General features: G+C 39.5%; 2 protein-coding genes across 5 annotated transcripts in view; one reads left to right on the top strand and one right to left on the bottom strand.

Moving 5' to 3' along the window:
• The first annotated feature begins 3,492 nt into the window (after positions 1–3,492).
• Positions 3,493–12,042, top strand: gorasp2 (golgi reassembly stacking protein 2). Its single transcript, XM_079841791.1, has 10 exons — positions 3,493–3,734; positions 4,364–4,444; positions 4,945–5,148; positions 5,400–5,486; positions 7,642–7,772; positions 7,849–7,981; positions 8,061–8,184; positions 8,281–8,367; positions 8,477–8,608; positions 11,180–12,042. Exons 1-10 carry the CDS (start codon positions 3,672–3,674, stop codon positions 11,464–11,466), a joined length of 1,329 nt encoding a protein of 442 aa, XP_079697917.1. The 5' UTR covers positions 3,493–3,671; the 3' UTR covers positions 11,467–12,042.
• A 1,469-nt stretch (positions 12,043–13,511) lies between these two features.
• The window catches only part of tlk1b (tousled-like kinase 1b), a 32,193-nt gene continuing 26,961 nt past the window's right edge, over positions 13,512–18,743 (bottom strand). For 3 of the 4 annotated variants that reach the window (XM_079841788.1, XM_079841789.1, XM_079841790.1), the window contains exons 19-22: positions 18,103–18,238; positions 15,775–15,886; positions 15,574–15,681; positions 13,673–15,497 (exon numbers count right to left, since the gene is read on the bottom strand). In XM_079841788.1, the coding sequence (XP_079697914.1) occupies positions 15,333–15,497; positions 15,574–15,681; positions 15,775–15,886; positions 18,103–18,238 (521 nt within the window). In that variant the 3' untranslated portion in view covers positions 13,673–15,332. Of the gene's footprint in view, positions 15,498–15,573; positions 15,682–15,774; positions 15,887–18,102; positions 18,239–18,743 lie in introns of all 4 variants that reach the window. The other variant, XM_079841787.1, reaches the window with a different exon arrangement.

The raw sequence follows: 18,743 nt of genomic DNA, 5'->3' as shown, positions 1-18,743 counted from the left end.
ATACAATAAAAGTAATCAAAAAGTAGTCCGATTATATTACCTTAAATATGTGATCTAATGGATTACGGTACTAACTACAATTTGCAATTTGGAATCAGCAACTGATTATAATTTGTATCCAGCACTGCTGAACGATTACCATATTCATATGCCAAGTACATAAAGCAATGAATAACTATAGCTACCTTAGGCTATCGACGCAAAGGTCAGAGAAAAGTTCAGTTGCAAAAACATTTGCAAAAGCATGACTTATAAACTATCTATAAAAGATTACTCACTCATCATGTTTTCCATGGCCTATACTATAATGTATCAGCCACAGGGAGGCAGTGTCGCAAAAAAGAAATGAAGTAACGGAAAGCATGTCGCGCACATTTGACTTCCTCCAGGGGGCGCTCACGGGCGCACACAACTGAACTCCACATTAACATTAAAGGGATAGTTCATCCAAAAATGTTCCAAAAATATTCTGTCATCATTTTCTCAGCCTCAAGTTGTTCCAAACATGTATGAGTTTCTTTCTTCTGCTGAACACAAAAGAAGATATTCTGAAGAATGTCGGTCACCAAACAGTTGATGGAAGTCAATGGGGACCATCAACTGTTTGGTTACCCATATTCTTCAAAATATATTTTTCTTCATACAGGTTTGGAACAATTTGAGGGTGAGTAGGATAAACAATGTCAGAATTTTCCTTTTTTGGGTGAATTATCCTTTAGCACTACATAGTTCAGTCCTGCAAATATAAGTTTAAAAGAATACTACAAAATTTGTAAGGGTTAAAGGTGCACTATGTAACATTTTTTCAGTAAAATATCCCATAACCTCTAGGCCAGTGTTATATATTTTGTTCAGTTGAGTACTTACAATATCCCAAATTGTTCCAACTATTTGTAAATCGTGAGAAAATTGCTATTTAACCATGGAACCGGGACGTGTGAGGGAGTTGCCTGTCGATGGCGTCATATCTGCGTTCCCCTCGGTTTCCGGTTTTATTCTGCAGAAATGCTTTACTCTCACTGCAGTGTGAACAAGTGTCATAGCAGACGCCGAGCGAACACACAGAGTAACGTCATAACATCATTTTCAACACACTCAGATGTATCTAATATGATAAACAGAGCTGCGTTACCTCATACTCATGACCGGAAAAGCGGAAGTGGCGCCGGTGACTGTGGCATAATAAAAGTCCTGCTGCTTGCGAGGCGTGTGTTGCGTTCATCTTATTAACAATCGCTCCAGCGGCCTTGCTCAGCTCCACAACACTCGGCCCTGCTCTGCTTCATACTACAGTAACGTTAATAATCACATCCATGAACATGATTTCTGCCCAAGTCCTATCCCGAGTCTTTTCCACCGGCTGTGAGGTGAAGACCACATGTCCCAAGATTTTGCGCTCAAACGTGGCGTCATCAAACTACGCCTTTGTTTTGAATAGGCGACCTCTAGTGGACGGAAAAGTTACATAGTGCAGCTTTAAATGTGTTCTATTCAAGGGGGTAATCCAGCACCCAGAAAGCGTACCTTCCATAGGGGCAGCCATTGCTAACCAAGCCATCACCTGCTGTTAGCATCCCATTGACTCCCATTCATTTTGGCGTCACTTTGACAGCGATTAACTTTACATCTGAGGCGTTTAAAGACTCCATTTGACCATTGTTTATTTCTAAAGAAACACTTGTATAAAAGGCTCCATTACCTTGTAGCTTACACTATCGCCCTGTAGAAGCTGTTTTTGTAAAAAATAGGCTAACGGTTGCGTCATAACCACGCGACTCTTGGCGCACAGTAGAGAAATTACCGTATAGACCGAAGGAGAAGCTCGCAGGCCATCTTTTACTGTCTATGAGGCAGTCAAGGGGACGTGGAGCCATAAAGTCCGATAAAGACAAGGGAGAAGCATGTGGAGAAGCCCATAGAGAGCCTAAAGCAACAGGACAAAATATTTCAACAACGTGATTCAGATTTCACTTTGCACAACTACTACAAGAAGACTTACAACTGTCAGACAGGTTGCTCACGTCACATTTACGTCGTCAAGCTCAGTCTGAGGCTGCACAGTACGCTCACTCATCAGGAAGTGAGTGCTTCTAATTGACTTCACTTTTCCCATTGACAGTAAAAGAAATGAACACAGCGACCCCATAGGCTTCGACGGGGAAAAGTGAAGTCAATTAGAAGCACTCACTTCCTGATGGCTGAGCGTACTGCGCAGCCTCAGACTGAGCTTGACGACGTAGATGTGACGTGAGCAACCTGTCAGGTTGTACCACAGAATACCATCATAGCTACGCACATACAATGAGCGCATTTAGCCCAGCACACAGCAATGCTTTGGATGTTCGTGAAGTTCCGACATGAAATATATGCAATAAAAGTCAACCAATCAGGTTGTGAACATATCCCTGTGCCTTTAGGTTCAATATCTTTACGTTCGGTATTAAAATGCCAATGTAAACGGCATATTTCATATTTTATAAAAAAACGCACCAGAGTTCGTTTGGAAGCGGAGCGAGACCTATCTTCTCAGCGGTCTCAGTCCACTTGTTGGATGAGGACCAGAGTTCAGATGGCAGCGTTCACACTTATTCAAATGAAGCAAACTAACAGAGAAAACGCACCAGGGTTTGTTTTAATCCATTATTCAAGAGTGAACACACCATTAGTGCGTTATATAGGGAGACATCTAAAACATCTAAGCGGACCAGGACCGCTTTTTTTTTGGGTCCGGGCCAAGCGAACAGAAGTACAAGTGTGAACACACCCTAAGAAGCTGATATGTTGAATCAGATCCTTTAATTTATGAGACATTCTGGTCCCCAGCACTGGAGTTGAGAAGCTGGTTTTTACTACATCATTTTACATCATCAAAACTGGAATAAAACTTGATTTTTTTCTATGGGGATTCTTGGGGAATTAATTGGATTATTGTTTGTGATTGTGAGTGACAGGTTGCCCCGCCCACACACTGGTGAACATGTCATCAGATAAGAGATGTCATTGCAAGAGGAAGGGGAAGTTGATTATAGATTATGAGGACACATAAATTAAAAAATTAAAAAAACAATGATGTGCACGGATAAATCATTTATAACAAAAAAATGCTATATTCGAAAAATATAAAGTTATTTTGATTTAATTGTGCCTTTAATGATACTTTAATGTTATTCAGCAAATACCTCCACATCATATAATTTTGGAGAGGCGGGGCACCAAAAAGAATGATGTATTATTTTTTATTAGCAGAGAGAACAATTGGGCATTTTTGAACTCGTGAACGAATCGTTAAGACTGGTTTGTGAACTGTTCAACCGATTCATTGAAAAGATCCGATTCAAACGAACGATTCGTTCAGGAATCCGACAACGCTCCCGTGAATTGTAGCGCCATGGTTTGCATATCCCACCGTTTACCTGCTTTACACTTACAAATGAGAAATATACCATGCTTCACTGATTCATAATATGAAAAATACCTCCATGTGTATGCTGCAGTCTCTCACCTGTGCGCCACATAAGCACGAGCCCTCCTTCTTGCGCTGCCACGTCATTCACCGCCGTCGCCGCGCGCATCCCTGGGAGACTCCGACGTGTCTGTCCACAAAACCGGTAGCTGGTAGAAAAAATAAATAAAACGGACAAAATTCTCGCAGGTGACACGAAGCGGGGATCATGGGGGGATCACAGAGCGTGGAAATTCCAGGAGGTGGTTCGGAGGGCTATCACGTTCTCAGAGTGAGTGTGTTTTACAGACGCGTCCGCTCTGTCGGTCTCACTCAAGCGGTAGATCGCGACTCTCAGGCAGCGAGTTGTTCAAATCGAGGCCGGGGACATCAGCGCGGCCTGCTAACAGTGGCTTAATGCTAATGTGGCAAAATGAAAATCGCTGCTATTAAATGTCAAGAGGTGCATGTTGTGCATTTGACATGCAAAGACTGATAACCTTTAAAAATGCACGTGTTTATTTATCCTACTGCGCCATGTAATATATTTTTGGATGGGCTGTTGAAGAAGCTTACTACATGTCATTGTGCTCCACTGTGAAAATGTTCAGTTTTCATCTGTCATAACTCAAATGAACGTTATCTAAAGCAATTTGCTTAGCAACCAGCATAACTTGTGTAAGAGCAGCATGTCATTTTGATAATTGGGTACATGCATAGATGCATACAATGCTTATTTTGGAGGTTGACATCTCAGTCAAGAATCTGAAAGAGGTTAAGTTTTACATTTTCCTGATCATTATTTCCTGATCTTATATACCAGTTTAGAGTTTTTTTCTAGAAGGTATAGATGTTTGGTATGTATTTGATGGTTATATTTGAATGTTATTGTATAACCAGGCTCGTTTCTCTATTGTGCAGGTGCAGGAGAATTCTCCCGGGCACAGAGCAGGTCTTGAACCCTTCTTTGACTTCATTGTGTCCATCAACAACACCAGACTGGTAGGTTTGTTGTACATGGTGCATGGTCATCCATCATCTCATCAGTAAACTGACTATTCATTGAATCTCATCCAGTGTTTTTGAGTTATAAACATGAGAAACCGATAAAGAAACAAGCTTGATTTGCCTTGTATGAACTAGGATTTGTACTTTAAATGGGAAATTGGTTTATATATTGAATAATAACCATGTAATAATGACAATTTTGGGACAATTCAGTGAATGAAATACTTGGCTGGTATTATGTAAGTATTATGAGACTTGTAACAGGAAAAACTGACAGTTCTGACTCTAAAATCTGAATCGACAAACCAAATTTTAAGCCATTGTAAAACATTAATATATGCACCCCTGTACTGTACAATTTAAAATGTATATTTATCGTGTTTGACATATATTTTATATGGTATATAGTGGGGTATATTATTTTAGTAGGATTTACACAGTCCTACCTAGTATGTTTGTTGCTGTTTAATGTCTCGTTTTGTTTTTTTCTATAGAACAAGGATAATGACACACTGAAAGACATACTGAAGGCTAGCGTTGAGAAACCTGTGAAGATGCTAGTGTACAGCAGCAAAACCCTCGAGCTGCGGGAAGCCACTGTTACTCCTAGCAACATGTGGGGTGGCCAGGGTCTTCTGGGGGTCAGCATCCGCTTTTGCAGCTTTGAGGGAGCCAATGAAAATGTCTGGCATGTTTTGGTGAGTAAATGAAAGAGTGGTGAAATGTAATTAGAGAAAGCTGCTGAAATGAGTTATTTACACTGCATATTTTGTAAGGGTGGGGTAGCATTTGATTTTTGCTTTGAACTCATATCGGTCAACAACTTTTGATCAATTAGCCACAATTGAGCATGGTGTTCGAAAAGGGTGTGTTCTTGCAAAACAGACCGGTCGATCGAGTTGTAAGATGTAATGTAAGCCTTGGCTTACTTTCTTCCCTTGTTTTGTAGGAAGTGGAACCAAATTCCCCAGCAGCATTAGCCGGATTAAGACCACACACAGACTACATCATTGGAGCAGACACAGTTATGAACGAGGTACATTTCTCTCATTCACATCACAAACTTTTTTCAGATGTCGTAATAACTGTGCAAAGACATCTCAGACATGAACTAAAATTTAAGCCTGACAAGCCAGACCCACATCAAGATGTTTGGTCTGGGAACTCGCCATTGTCAGGGCTCAATCGGAGGGGCGGGATAAACGGTTGTCTTTCAAATTCCCTCTGCACGCAATATGATAGCGCTACAACCAACCAGAGCAACGAAGAAGCTGAAGCGGAGTTGATAGATTAAACTTTCGCTGTATCCGGTCGGCAAAACTCAGAACACATCTTCCTTTCTTAAGAATGACTTCAGTGCCATTCTTTGTTCTTTTCTCAAAGAAAAGCTTAACTCCAAGTCTTCCAGAGTCGCGGCCAAAGCCGTTTCGTAAGACCCCTGTTCGCCAGCTTCTTTGTTTACAAGTAGCACGCAGAACCTCCGCAACTCTGCCGTCATTATGTTAAGCCCGCCCACCGACTTTACAGTATACACGATGTGATTGGCCTGACCAGAGTTTGGTTTTTGCAGCTCGCAAGTCTATGGAGAGTTGCTAGACTACCCTGGCTGCAAAATTAGATTTGCTGCCGCTAGGGTGCGTCTAGAATTCTAGGCTACTAAAATTTTGGATAAATTAACATCACTCTCTGCATCTAAAATATACATTAAAATTATGCTTTTCTAGTTGGGATGTGGCAGTGTGGAAATTTTCACAACAGTTGTGTGGTAATACCAGTATCAATGGGTGGGGGGTGACGTTGGAGGACCCTCTTTTGCACCTTGCTTTTAAATTGTTAATTCGATGTGCATGGGCAATCATATTGGTGCGGAGCAGATGATTGTTTTCAGTGAATTCCTTTGGAAGTTGAGCTACCATAGGAATGAACTGAAAGCGCACGCTCTGCTCCGTGCCAATGGACACACCATTATGAATGGCCGTGCACATTTCACATTCTTTTAAGAATTAGCGACTATTGGGGGGGATGGTAATTGCTTGAATGGTGGGTTCATTATTATTCTTAATAAAAAACACACCAACAAAACAGTACAATGACAAACTTCCTTAAAGAAGCGCTTTTACATTTTGCTTTGAAACCCAATCTTCCGCCGTCGACTGTCAGTCAGCTTCTCGCTCTCATGATATATGAAATCTGACTCCTGCTGCTGGTCTGTGCTGCGACTCTCATTCGGCTCATGTTCAGTTTTTAATTGTAGATTCTGATCTCTAACTGTACTAAAGGATTTTTACTACTATAAAATATTTTAAATGACGGTTGGGGGCAGTGCCACGATTGGCAAGTGATGTAACTGGTTTTGCGACTGAACATCGGTAACCAACTATCGCAGCAAGCCTATTTGCTATCAATAGCTGGTGGCAACACTTACAGATTCTTCCGGCAGCCTAGAAAAGAGCTTAAATGACCCAAAAAGTGCTGTGCTCATTATCTGTTAATGCAATTTTGCATTTTTATATTTGCTAGAAATATTTAGTTAAATGTTTCGTTCGCTTTACAAATTCCTTTTTTTTTTTTTTTAAAGAAGCTGTGAATTAAATAGCAATAATAAACTCTATAAATTCATGAGCATACTTTATTTTTGTAAAATGACGACAGTGCAAAACTGATTGGGTTATTTTCATTTCATTCTTATGTTTTCAAGACCAGTGTTGTTATTGTTAAATAAAACTAGTAAAAAGTTTTCGATAAATGTTGCTTTGGCAACTACATTTAGGTACTAAACTTCCTAAAACTAAAAATAAATGAAAGCTAAATAAAAATATATGAAAATATATAAGAAATAATTACACAAACATAACAAAATGACTAAAACTTAAACCAAAACCAAAATGAAATCTAAAAAAAAAGCCAATTCATTCATTTGTACCTTAATATAATACATAGACATACATACAAGCATACATACATACTATTATTATAAATAATGCTAAAAATTCAAGACACTAGAAACAGTTCAAGACTGTCTCAAGGCCTTTTGTGCAAAAAGACCAGCTCCTTATTTCTTTTAGCCAGATTACATTATTTTAGTAACAAATCAGCAGAGTTTGTAGAATACATCACACAAAAAATCAAGATACATTTTTAAGTGAATTTTTTTTTTTTCATTCCGTGTGCTGTGTCCATTTTGTCTCCAGTCAGAGGACTTATTCTCATTGATAGAAACCCATGAGGGCAAAGGCCTTAAACTCTACGTCTACAACACAGACACGGACAACTGCAGAGAAGTGGTCATTACGCCCAACAGTGCCTGGGGTGGAGAGGGCAGGTGTGTGAAAACTATCTTGCTCTTCTGGTTCCCGTCTCTGTGTGCATGTCTGACATGATTATTTTTCTCTGTTCAGTCTTGGCTGCGGTATCGGCTATGGTTACCTGCACAGAATCCCTACTCGGCCCTTTGAAGAGGGCAAGAAAATTAGCTTCCCCGGACACACCCCCAGTGAGCCCGCCAGCCCGTTGAAAGACGGCTTCACAGAGGTTAGGGTGTGTATGTGTATTGCATGGTGTATTTGAATATATTTGGTCAGCCATTTGACTTCCATGATGTTTTGGGTAGGTTCAGCTGTCTGCAGTGACTCCGCCCCCTGTGTCGCAGTCTCTTCCCACAGGGCTTGAGAACAGCCTGTCCGGCCTGACACTCAGCTCTGCCCCGCCCTCAATGCCCAGCGAGCTCCACACAGGTAAAATGTCAACGTTTATTCTGTACTTCATATTTTTTTCTACATTGCTCATAATTTATGATATAAATATAATTCAAATATTGTCATTTTCTGCAGGTGTTCCTACAGTCCCTCTGCTGCCCACTCATGTGACCCCAGGGTTGGGTTCCCTTCCCATTGTCAACCCCTCCACAACTGTACCAGGTAGAGAATTCTATTTCTCTATTTCTGTGAAATGAATGAAAGCTGGAAGAAAAGTTTATTTTCGCATTCTCTGTTATGTGAATAAATGATTTTTATTTTGTGCTTGCAGGTTTGATGTCCTTACCGTCTGGTCTCCCTCCCCTGCCAAACTTGCCTAACCTCCCAAACCTTAATGTACCATTACCGGACCTTAGTGCTGTGTCTTTAGCTGGAATCACTGGGTTACCTCATAATACAGCAGGTATACATTATTATACATTATATACCATGTTACAGCTTATTCTGATCAAGAACCGGCCACTTAGGCAGGCAGGGAGAAACTGACATGTAAACAGGGTCCTTAAAAAAAGTCACATTTCAAAGTCTTACATTTAGGGTGGCCATTTCCATAACACCAAAAAGGAGGACACTTTGCTGTATTTGGTGAGGCAAGAATAATTCCATAGGACTAAGGTTGGGTATCGTTTGAATTTTAACGATTGTGATTCTTATCAATTCCTAATTTCGATTCCAATAGGGTAAAAAAAAAAACTTGGATATCATTCACATTTATTATTAGGCTATTTTTGCAAAAACATTTCATTGTAGCTGAATACCATGAACAAAAATCAACAGGCTAGCAACTTTTGCCTATGGTTTAAAAATACCATAGCAAAAAAAAAAAAAAAAGCCTAATATAAATTTCATTATTAAAGACTGAGGTCAACTACATAACCGACTGTGTTTACGAGAGTATTTTGACATTTTTGTGTGCATTTGTCCATTCGCGTGCTGTGCAAACAGACGAGGAAGAGAACTCAGTTCATTATCACCAACTATTCATTCACTATGAGGTGTGCGTGCGTGCGTGTGTAGCACAGAAAACAGCGTGCACTTTTTTGTGTGTGCGCAACGGTTAAAAATCACAATAAAATATGCACACACAGTAACCGATAAGCGGAATCGAAATACACGTTTCTTATCGAATCACCGGTTATCGAGACCCATCCCTACATAGGACTCTGGTGTACTTGCAACTACAATACAATTTTGTCCATCATATCGATGGTATCATGATACAGTGATTTTGAAATGGCCTACTCTATTCATTGCCAAACAAATTTGATCTATATATTGGTGTAGACCTATGTGTAACAGAAGAGGCAAAAAAGTGTTTGTTCACAGTATTTGTATTTATTCAAGATATTGTGATGTGGGTTTCAAAAACTGACCACTGTGAGGAACCCGTCTTGCAAATTGCACAGTGTCTGAAAATATACCATTTCTGGACTTCTGGAAATAAAAGAAATGCATAAATAAACAAATAATCTGGCACAGTGCCAGAAAACAACAGCGACACACTGTTTAAAATCCATGAAAAGCGTCTGTCCTGCTTTTTGATATAAATTTGTGCTCTTTTGTCCATTTCGGATTAAATGAGGTGTGACGCTTCGGCATGTTAACGTTATGATATGACGTAGCCAGCACGTGGACGTGGAGGCTTGTTTACCAATGATATATCAGATATTTATTTGACACTGCTTTCAGCCAATCATTTGTTCGACCAGAGATCTTACGGCATTAGACGCTATGCTGCTGCGTCCCCATAAAGATTCTATAGAGGGGTATTTTTTGGCCGATTCAGCGCAACTCCAAAAAGGAGGACAAATGAGTGTCTGGCTTAAAATCCAGACGTAGGGCCACCCTACTTACATTTGATTTTGTACTACAAAAATAGATTTTCATGCTTGAAAAACTGATAATTTGTTTCACATATTTGTAGGGGTTAAACAGATCGTAGTTGATCCGTGATCCGTACGGACCAGGTTCAGCATAGTTAGTTTAACTGCCATAGAGTGAAAGGTTATTATTTGCACGATTTTTTTGTCTTGCTAGTTTACACATTCAATAGATTTTTAACCATTCCAGCGCTGGAAGAGGCAGAGAATTTAATTTGGTACTCACACGCTGTTATCTGTGCGCACAGCCGCACACAGAAGTACACTTCAGAATTGATTCCTCTTTCGTGTCTCCATGCACTTGGATGGACACATACTCCTAAAATTATGTCAAAATACCCTTCTCGGCAAGTATTAACATGTAAACACAGTCGGTTGTGTCTAAAGTGAACGTGGAGAGTTGAGAAATAAATTGGATGTGTATCATATTGGATCCGTGCATTAGCTCTTAAAGTGACAGCAGCCTATAAATACCTGCTGTTGTCTGTCATTGATGTTAATCAAACAAAACACAGCTTTAACAAAGATTAAGCTATATTAAATGTATACTGTGAACAGTGTTATTTTACATTTTATTGCATTTCTGTACCCGAAATGAATACTACAGTTAGACCTTACTTTATTTGTAACTTTTTATATAGTATTCATCTATGATTGTAATTAGTGTATTTGTTTTTACTGACCGTTCACTTGCCTTTAATAATGCTTTAACTTTACTAGTAGTTTTTACTGTGGTATCGGAGTACTTGAAGTGAGCTTTAAGTAATAAATGGAAAGCAAAGCACTCAACTTCAAATGGAGGCATTTCAGGGAGTTCAGAAACATTGCGCACTGATATAGAGAATAACTCCGGTTGGAGTGACTGTAACTTTGCAGACCCTCATGCTCAAACAGCAACATTACACATTAAAGAAAGTTGAACATGTAAAAAAAAAAAAAGTATAATAGGACCCCTTTAAATATCTTAAATGGTATTACACAAGTGTTCCATTTTAGGGGGGTTTACATTTGGAGACAGAAAAGCATTAATCGTGATAGAAATGATTGTGATTTTGTTAAAATCACACTAATGCAAATGCTGTCTCTCTCTGTAGGTTTGCCCCCTCTTCCTCCTCTGAACCTGCCTGGCATCTCTCCTCTGCCCATGCACACAGTTCTATCTTCCACACTTCCCAGCATGCCAGGGGTCACGCTGCCATCTTCCCTGGCACCATCTGACTTCGTACCGCCCATCTCGTTAGCGAGCGTGCAAACTCCAGCGCTCATACTGGATGCCACGCTTAACCCTGTGGTCAAAGACATGCCCTCAGAGATTCCTGTTGCCATTGAGACCCTCTTACAGCAGACGACGGATGCACAGGCGGCCCCGGAGTCCTCGTAACGACCCGACCGTGGCCGGAGGGCGTCCCTCTGTATGTCTCTATTGTATTTATTCAGTACAAAAAGATTCCAGTGTGCAAACACAGAGATAAACACGGTTCTGTTGAGAGACACCAGTGGCTGAGGTCAGAGAGTAATGAGCGTGTGGACGGATATCTAATATTAAAACATACATTAGGAAAAAAGTGACTGTTGTATGTCTGGTTTACACTCTCCTCAGAATCTGTGCTGTCTCGTGCTTTTTCTTTCTGTATATCATGTAATCAAACGTTAGTATAGCATTCCCTGTAATTACCAATTGCTATGTGATTTTACAATGTAACGTCTGGCCTTTTTTTCTTTCTTTGCACCACATTTCGAATGCTTTGATTTTCTCAACCCCTTTATACGTGGTCAGACTGGGCTCTGGGTCTCTGTTACTCTCGCTCACACACGCTCTGTAAGATAGCTCTGCCGTCAGGATGAACGGAAACACAATTCAGATGTGCTGCAGGGCTGAATGCGCTTGTGCAGTTTGAAGTGTGAAGGAATCTCTAATTCAAACATACACAAGCAATAAACTACCCAGTTTTACACTATTACTGTCTCTGTCTGTTGAATCAAAATGAGTGATTTATGAATTAACTATACACCTATTACATAGTTATGTATAAATATAGTTTGTATTGTGCAGTTAAATATATGTATATGACATTACAATTCCTTATTTTTAACGGGGTTAAGCGACAAGGTTTTCAGTAGTTAATGCTCATATTTAGAGAGCATGGTGTATGTGATAATATAGTCAGATGATCAGGACACCAATGCATATATTAACATATACTGTACATTATTTAAACATACATATACACACCGATCAGGCACAACATTATGACCTAATATTGTGTTGGTTCCCCTTTTGCAGCCAAAACAGAACTGACCCGTTGAGGCATGGACTCCACTAGATCCCTGAAGGTGTGCTGTGATATCTGGCACCAAGATGTTAGCAGCAGATCCTTTAAGTCCTGTAAGTTGTGAGGTGGGGCCTCCATGGATCGGACTTGTTTGTTCAGCACATCCCACAAATGCTCGATTGGTTTGAGATCTGGGAATTTTGGAGGCCAAGTCAACACCTCAAACTCATTGTGCTCCTCAAACCGTTCCTGGAGGTCCAGTTCTGATGCTCACGTGCCCACTTTCGGCGGTGGACAGGGGTCAGCATGGGCACCCTGACTGGTCTGCAGCTATGCAGCCCCATATGCGATACACTGTGTATTCGGACACCTTTCTATCAGAACCTGCATTAACTTCTTGAGCAATTTGAGCAACAGTTGTCTGTTTGATTGGGCCAGCCTTCGCTCCCCACGTGCATCAATGAGCATTGGCTGCCCATGACCCTGTCGCCGGTTCACCACTGTTCCTTCATTGGACCACTTTTGATACAGACCACTGCGGACCGGGAACACCCCACAAGAGTTGCAGTTTTGGAGATGCTCTGACCCAGACGTCTAGTCATCACAATTTGGCCCTTGTCAAACTCGCTCAAATCCTTACGCTTGCCCATTTTTCCTGCTTCTAATAAATCAACTTCGAGGACAAAATGTTCACTTGCTGCCTAATATCCCACTCACTAACAGGTGCCGTGATGAAGAGATAATCAGTGTTATTCACTTCACCTGTCAGTGGTCATAATATTATGCCTGATCAGTGTATATACATATAAATTGTCCAGCCATAAATATTTTTTCCAGTTATGACAACAAAATTTTAAATCCCAGTGAAAATTGACAAATCTTGTGTCCAATTTTGATACCACAGCTAAAACTACTAGCCTAACAAATATAAAACATTAATAAAAGACAGGTAGAGTAGAGACGTTGAATAAAGTAATCAAATGTAAAATAACACTGGATAGTCTAAACATAGATTAATCCTTAAAGTTACAAAATGTGTGTGATATGAATATAATGAAAGTGGCTATTTATATATATTTTTTTTTCTTCCAGCAATTACACCCAGCTGGTAAATTCACTGGTCAGTTGCAGACTGATCACTCAACTTGTCTGTGAAATGTAGGCCAACTTTTAATTCTGTCCAGCAGGGGCCCTGAAAGCAAACAAAGCTGGCACCAACAACAATAGCTCTGATTTCACAAGAAAATGTCAAATAAAAAACCAGTTAAAAAAGTCAGTCACCACAAACGCACCAAAGTAAAGAAAGCACATGTATCCAAATATTTTCAAAATGTTTATTTCTCTTTTGGCTACATTCTCTACAATCGCAGCAGCACTTTAGAGACAGATCACCGTATGTTGAGCTGAAAACTGCTTCTGGGGTTGAAAGAGTATTTAGAGAGGAAACAACAAAAGGTGAGATTCTCCCCCTGAAAACAGATTCTGGAAGCTTTGACAGTTTGATCGCGGTCCGGTCCACGTCATTCAGAGATGCTGACCTGACTCAGGCTCCGGGATCAGCGAGGGTTGCTAAGCAACATGACAGCACTGGGTCTGGGCATAAAGGGGTTAAACGATCAAGGGCGGGGTCCGGCCCACCTTCCGTCTGCTCCGTGAATTGTCACACAAACATACGTACGTACGGCAGACCCGCAGACTCACAACACACCTCATTCACAACCACAAATGAGTTTTTTTTCATGCTGTTTCCTGGTAAATCTAATTTATATTTGGTCTGATTCTTAATCTGAGTAAATCATAGAACTAAAAGCAACATCAGTAGCAGCGAGGTGATGCTGCATCAGACAACAAAAGCTTCAAACAAAATGAGAGCATACGAAAACCTGCTCAGGGTTGGATTCATTAAAATACACACGTGTGTCGTTTGAGAGTCGCTATAGGAGGTCTACTGAGACGGCGTCTCCTCCTACATGCAGGATGCCCAGGTGAATCTCATGAAACTGGTCGAGAACATGTCCTGGTCATTTTACACCCCAAAATCTAAAGAATTAAAAGAATCCAATTTCATCATGACGACAAATTATGCCAATTAAAAGGTATGAATAAGACATTGTATGCATATATCATTGTAGTATGTTATATCGCCTTTATTTATACTTCTATAAATTCTTTATAACAATAAAACTCTGTATTTGTAAACCTGTGCCAAAATCTGTAATTGCCCTGAAACAGCTTTAATAAATTCATTTTTCCAGTTGGTTTGGGGGTGAAATATGACCTGGACATTTTTTGTGAGATTCATCCATCCACATTTTGCAAATATTGCGCTCATTTAAACATAAGCTGACAATGTTCATACATGTTACTTTAAAGTGAAACGGAGACAGTATTTTGTCAAACACACACGCACGCACGCACACACACACACACACACACACACACAGATCTTGCAATCTGTGGCCAACACGCATGCATGTTATGAACAGCCAACATAGAACGCTGTGGCGTAAAACATCCATTCACAGATGCACACGCACAAATTCTTACAGACACCTTTGTGCCACATTAAAACACTCGTTCGTCTATTTCCAATCACACTACAATTAATTGCCTCTAAATTTCACACTTACACAAAACAAAACACCCCTTTACTGAGGCGTAGCTCAGGGAGGATATCAACAAGAAGCTAAAACGTTAGCGTAACCCTCCCAAATCTACTCCACAAAATGCCTTGGGTAAAAAACAAATATCCATTTTCAAATGGTTCTAGCTCTGACTGACATCTGGATCCACACAGGAAATGACATCGGCAATTCCTGCCCCAATATCAATGGCAGTCACTGTGGCCGGTTAGGGCGTGTCCTACAGCCTTTCGGCTGATACATAGCTCCTCCCCCTTCCTGTCCACCCCGAGGTGGTGAAGGGAGGGAAATCACCATCAGAACCTTCAATCGTGATCGATCAGCCAATGAGATCAGTAGGAGATTATTCCTGAAGAGGCAGGGCTTGCAGGCGTGGCCTGCAAGTTCCCCGACGAATTGGACCGTCTCATGTGAGGAAGGAGGTACGAGTCACTGCCCAGCTGGTGGACGTCAAAGCGGTCCTCCTTCCTGTAAGCCAGACAGCGGCGGATAAACGCCTGCGGAGGACAAGAAAGAACTCAGACTGACGTTTCCACACAAACAAACGTTTCCATACAAACTCCCAATACCGACCTTGGCCTCGTTGCTAGCCACAGGTTTGGCAGGAAACTGCACCTCGGTGGCTTTCAGGATGGTGTTCTCTTGAAGGATGTCTTGCTGGGACTGATTATGGCCAAACGGCTACAGAATGACAAAAGATTCAATGCAGCTTCATCCTAAAATGCATTTGACATCAGTAGCCGTGTGGCTGCCTCAGACAGCACGGAGCCTTACCTTTCGCCCGTACAGGCACTGGAAGAAGATGACGCCCACAGACCACACATCTACTTTATTAGAGATCTTTGGAGGCTCTTTACCAACAACAAAACACTCTGGTGGCAAATACCTAAACAAAATTAGAACATTTGGTTTTGTTAGACATTTAAAATAATCTACTTTTTTCAAATGGAGCAGTTTATTGAACTAAGATTATATACGCAATGAGCGAAGTTCTTGTTATTTTCCTTCTCTTAAAAAACCTTTAAAACGATGTATGATTTGTTTGAAACGGACAAAAATGAAATGACTGAGATACACTCTATTGGTTTAAGTCGATAGGTTAAAAGTTAAAGTTTTAAGGTATGGTTCGTGGTGATTTTGTTCTGGAACCTTCAGAAAACGTTAACTCGATTTTGCACAAAATTGACTTTACTGACTAAAACTTTTCCCATGACCTAACTTACTTTTTTTGACACCACAATTGTTTGATTAACATTAATGAAACAGACAGCCTAGATATTAGGGCTGCACGATTTGGGGAATATATCTAATTGCGATTATTCTGGTTAAAATTGCGATTTGAATCTGAATTTTTTTTTTTTTTTATTACAAATGAAAAGTGTGTGCAACATTTTGTGTTTATATTAGGGCTGTCAAAAGATTAATCGCGATTAATTGCATCCAAAATAAAAGTTTGTGTTTACATAATATATGTGTGTGTACTCTGTTAATTATTATTTATATATAAATACACACACAAGCATGTATATATTTAAGAAAAAATTTTTTTTATATATAAAACATTTATATAATCTATAATATATATAAATATAAATGTATATACAGTATATACATGCAAATATTTCTTAAATATATACATGAATGTGTGTGGATTTATATATAAAAATTAAAAGAGTACACACATATTATGTAAACACAAACTTTTATTTTGGATGCGATTAATCACGATTAATCTTTTGACAGCCTTAGTTTATATATTAAAATTACTTCTAAAAATTATGATTATTATTATTGTTAAATTAAAATATTTAACAAAATAAGAAATATTACTAGGGCTGGGCAAAAAAAAACTGCTAAGGACCTAAAATAATGTTACACATCAGATGTTTTTCCCCAAAAGTTAACCAAACGTTCACATTAGACATAACAGATCATGTTTGTGTGAATACTCGGCAAGACAGATATTTTGAAGTACTGTAATTCAGTGTATATCGGGATCACACGCTGTCTGAGGCGTCTTTGTACGCACGCATCGGATCTGTCAGTCAGCGCGCGAGGGAGATCTTTTTCACGGACAAAGGAAAGGTACTCCTCTCCGAAACGTACAAATGAAGATCCTTTTAGATGTTTAATTGCTATTTGGAGCATTGGGATCGCTAAACGAAGGCTTGATGAGCTCATTTTTGTGAAAACCTCAAATTCGAAAATTTTGTTTTGCCTGTAGCTCGAAATTATCCTGTGCGCATTCCTTTTGCCAGCACAGGTTACAAATGTGAAAAAAATACATCAGACTTTTATGGCTCATATAGTGAGAATATGGAAAAAAATAAAATAAAAACACGTCCGTTTTATTCAGACACTCAAACTGAGCAAAAATATGCCATTTGGTGTATATCAATGCTATATATATATATATATATTCGAAGATGTCTTAGTAAGATGATATTTATATGCTTAGTTTTATGAACAAAGCTCTGCAGTTATAACTAGTTTTAAGGAGCAAAATGTATAATGCAATGCAATATAATGATGATTGAGGGATAAACAAATAAACCTTCCTCAAAAGCCTGATGGATCATATTTGATGCATAGATTTTAACATGTTTTTTCTAAAAAAAAACAAAAAGAAAATTTAAGAATCTAAAGTTTATCAATGACAATTTTTTTTATAACAAGATGGTCCATATGACATGCACTATATTGCAAGTCTTCTGGTGTCATATGGAAATCCCCAGGAAAAAGCATGAACAGATAAAATGTGTACCTTATATAAAATGTAAGCAGTCTTGCCTAAAAGCATCTGCCAAATACATAAAATGTAAATGCAAAAACAGATGCATGATGTTGCTGTCATTCAGCCTGATCTCTGCCATCATATTTGATATAAGAGCTATGACAGAGGAAACTATTTTCAGTGAAAAACAGCTGGTCTGTTCCTCACACAAATGTATGCTGCTATTTTGTCCTTTTTGAAGCTTTAGAGCCAATGTTTACATTTTCTGTTGCACAATTCAGTGTTTGGAATGACATGAGATTGAGGTTTTGGGTGAACACTGAAGTAATATGCACTAGAAAGTGCTGTTTTTAGCTGGGGACACTGACCAGTAGGTTCCGGCTCCCTGTGATGTCAGGTCCATCCCGTCCACTCCGTAGCTGTCGTCATCCATGATTTTAGACAGGCCAAAGTCTGTGATCTTTATCTCCCCACATGCTGTTCCATCCACCAACAGGATATTTCCTGAGCAACGCAAAAAAAAAGCACTTCCTATACAGTCTACGTCACAAATAAAATCAATCATCCTTACAAGAAGCATTTTTGCACCAATTAACCATTCACATCATACAAGAATTGCGCTAGTCTCTGAGAAGAGTTCTCGTGTGTGAATGAACGCGGACATGGGCTGTGTCCAAAAGCTGAGGCAGCTGAATTGTTGCCTCACTGCCCTATCAGGCAATAACTTGGCATTTGCGCACGAAGATATCTCACAAAACTGATTTCAAAGAGACTTATGAGTAGTACTTTCTAGTAGGACTGTAAAAATAAATCTCGATTAATTAAACATTTTACCTCGATTACAATTAATGAACGATTATTTTGCTCTTCTTTTTTTTTGCTTTCCTTTTTTTGCCCTCATAGTTCACTGATAAGGTTTTTACTGTAAATATACTGTAAGTTATTGTCTATGGGGCAGATTTCTGTTTGTTGTACATCAGATACAGATAAATTAGCACAGTAGGCCTAT

This window comes from Gobio gobio (genome assembly GCF_949357685.1).
Source record: "Gobio gobio genome assembly, chromosome: 17".
Classification (NCBI taxonomy): domain Eukaryota; kingdom Metazoa; phylum Chordata; class Actinopteri; order Cypriniformes; family Gobionidae; genus Gobio; species Gobio gobio.
This window is presented reverse-complemented; position numbering and strand designations above follow the sequence as displayed.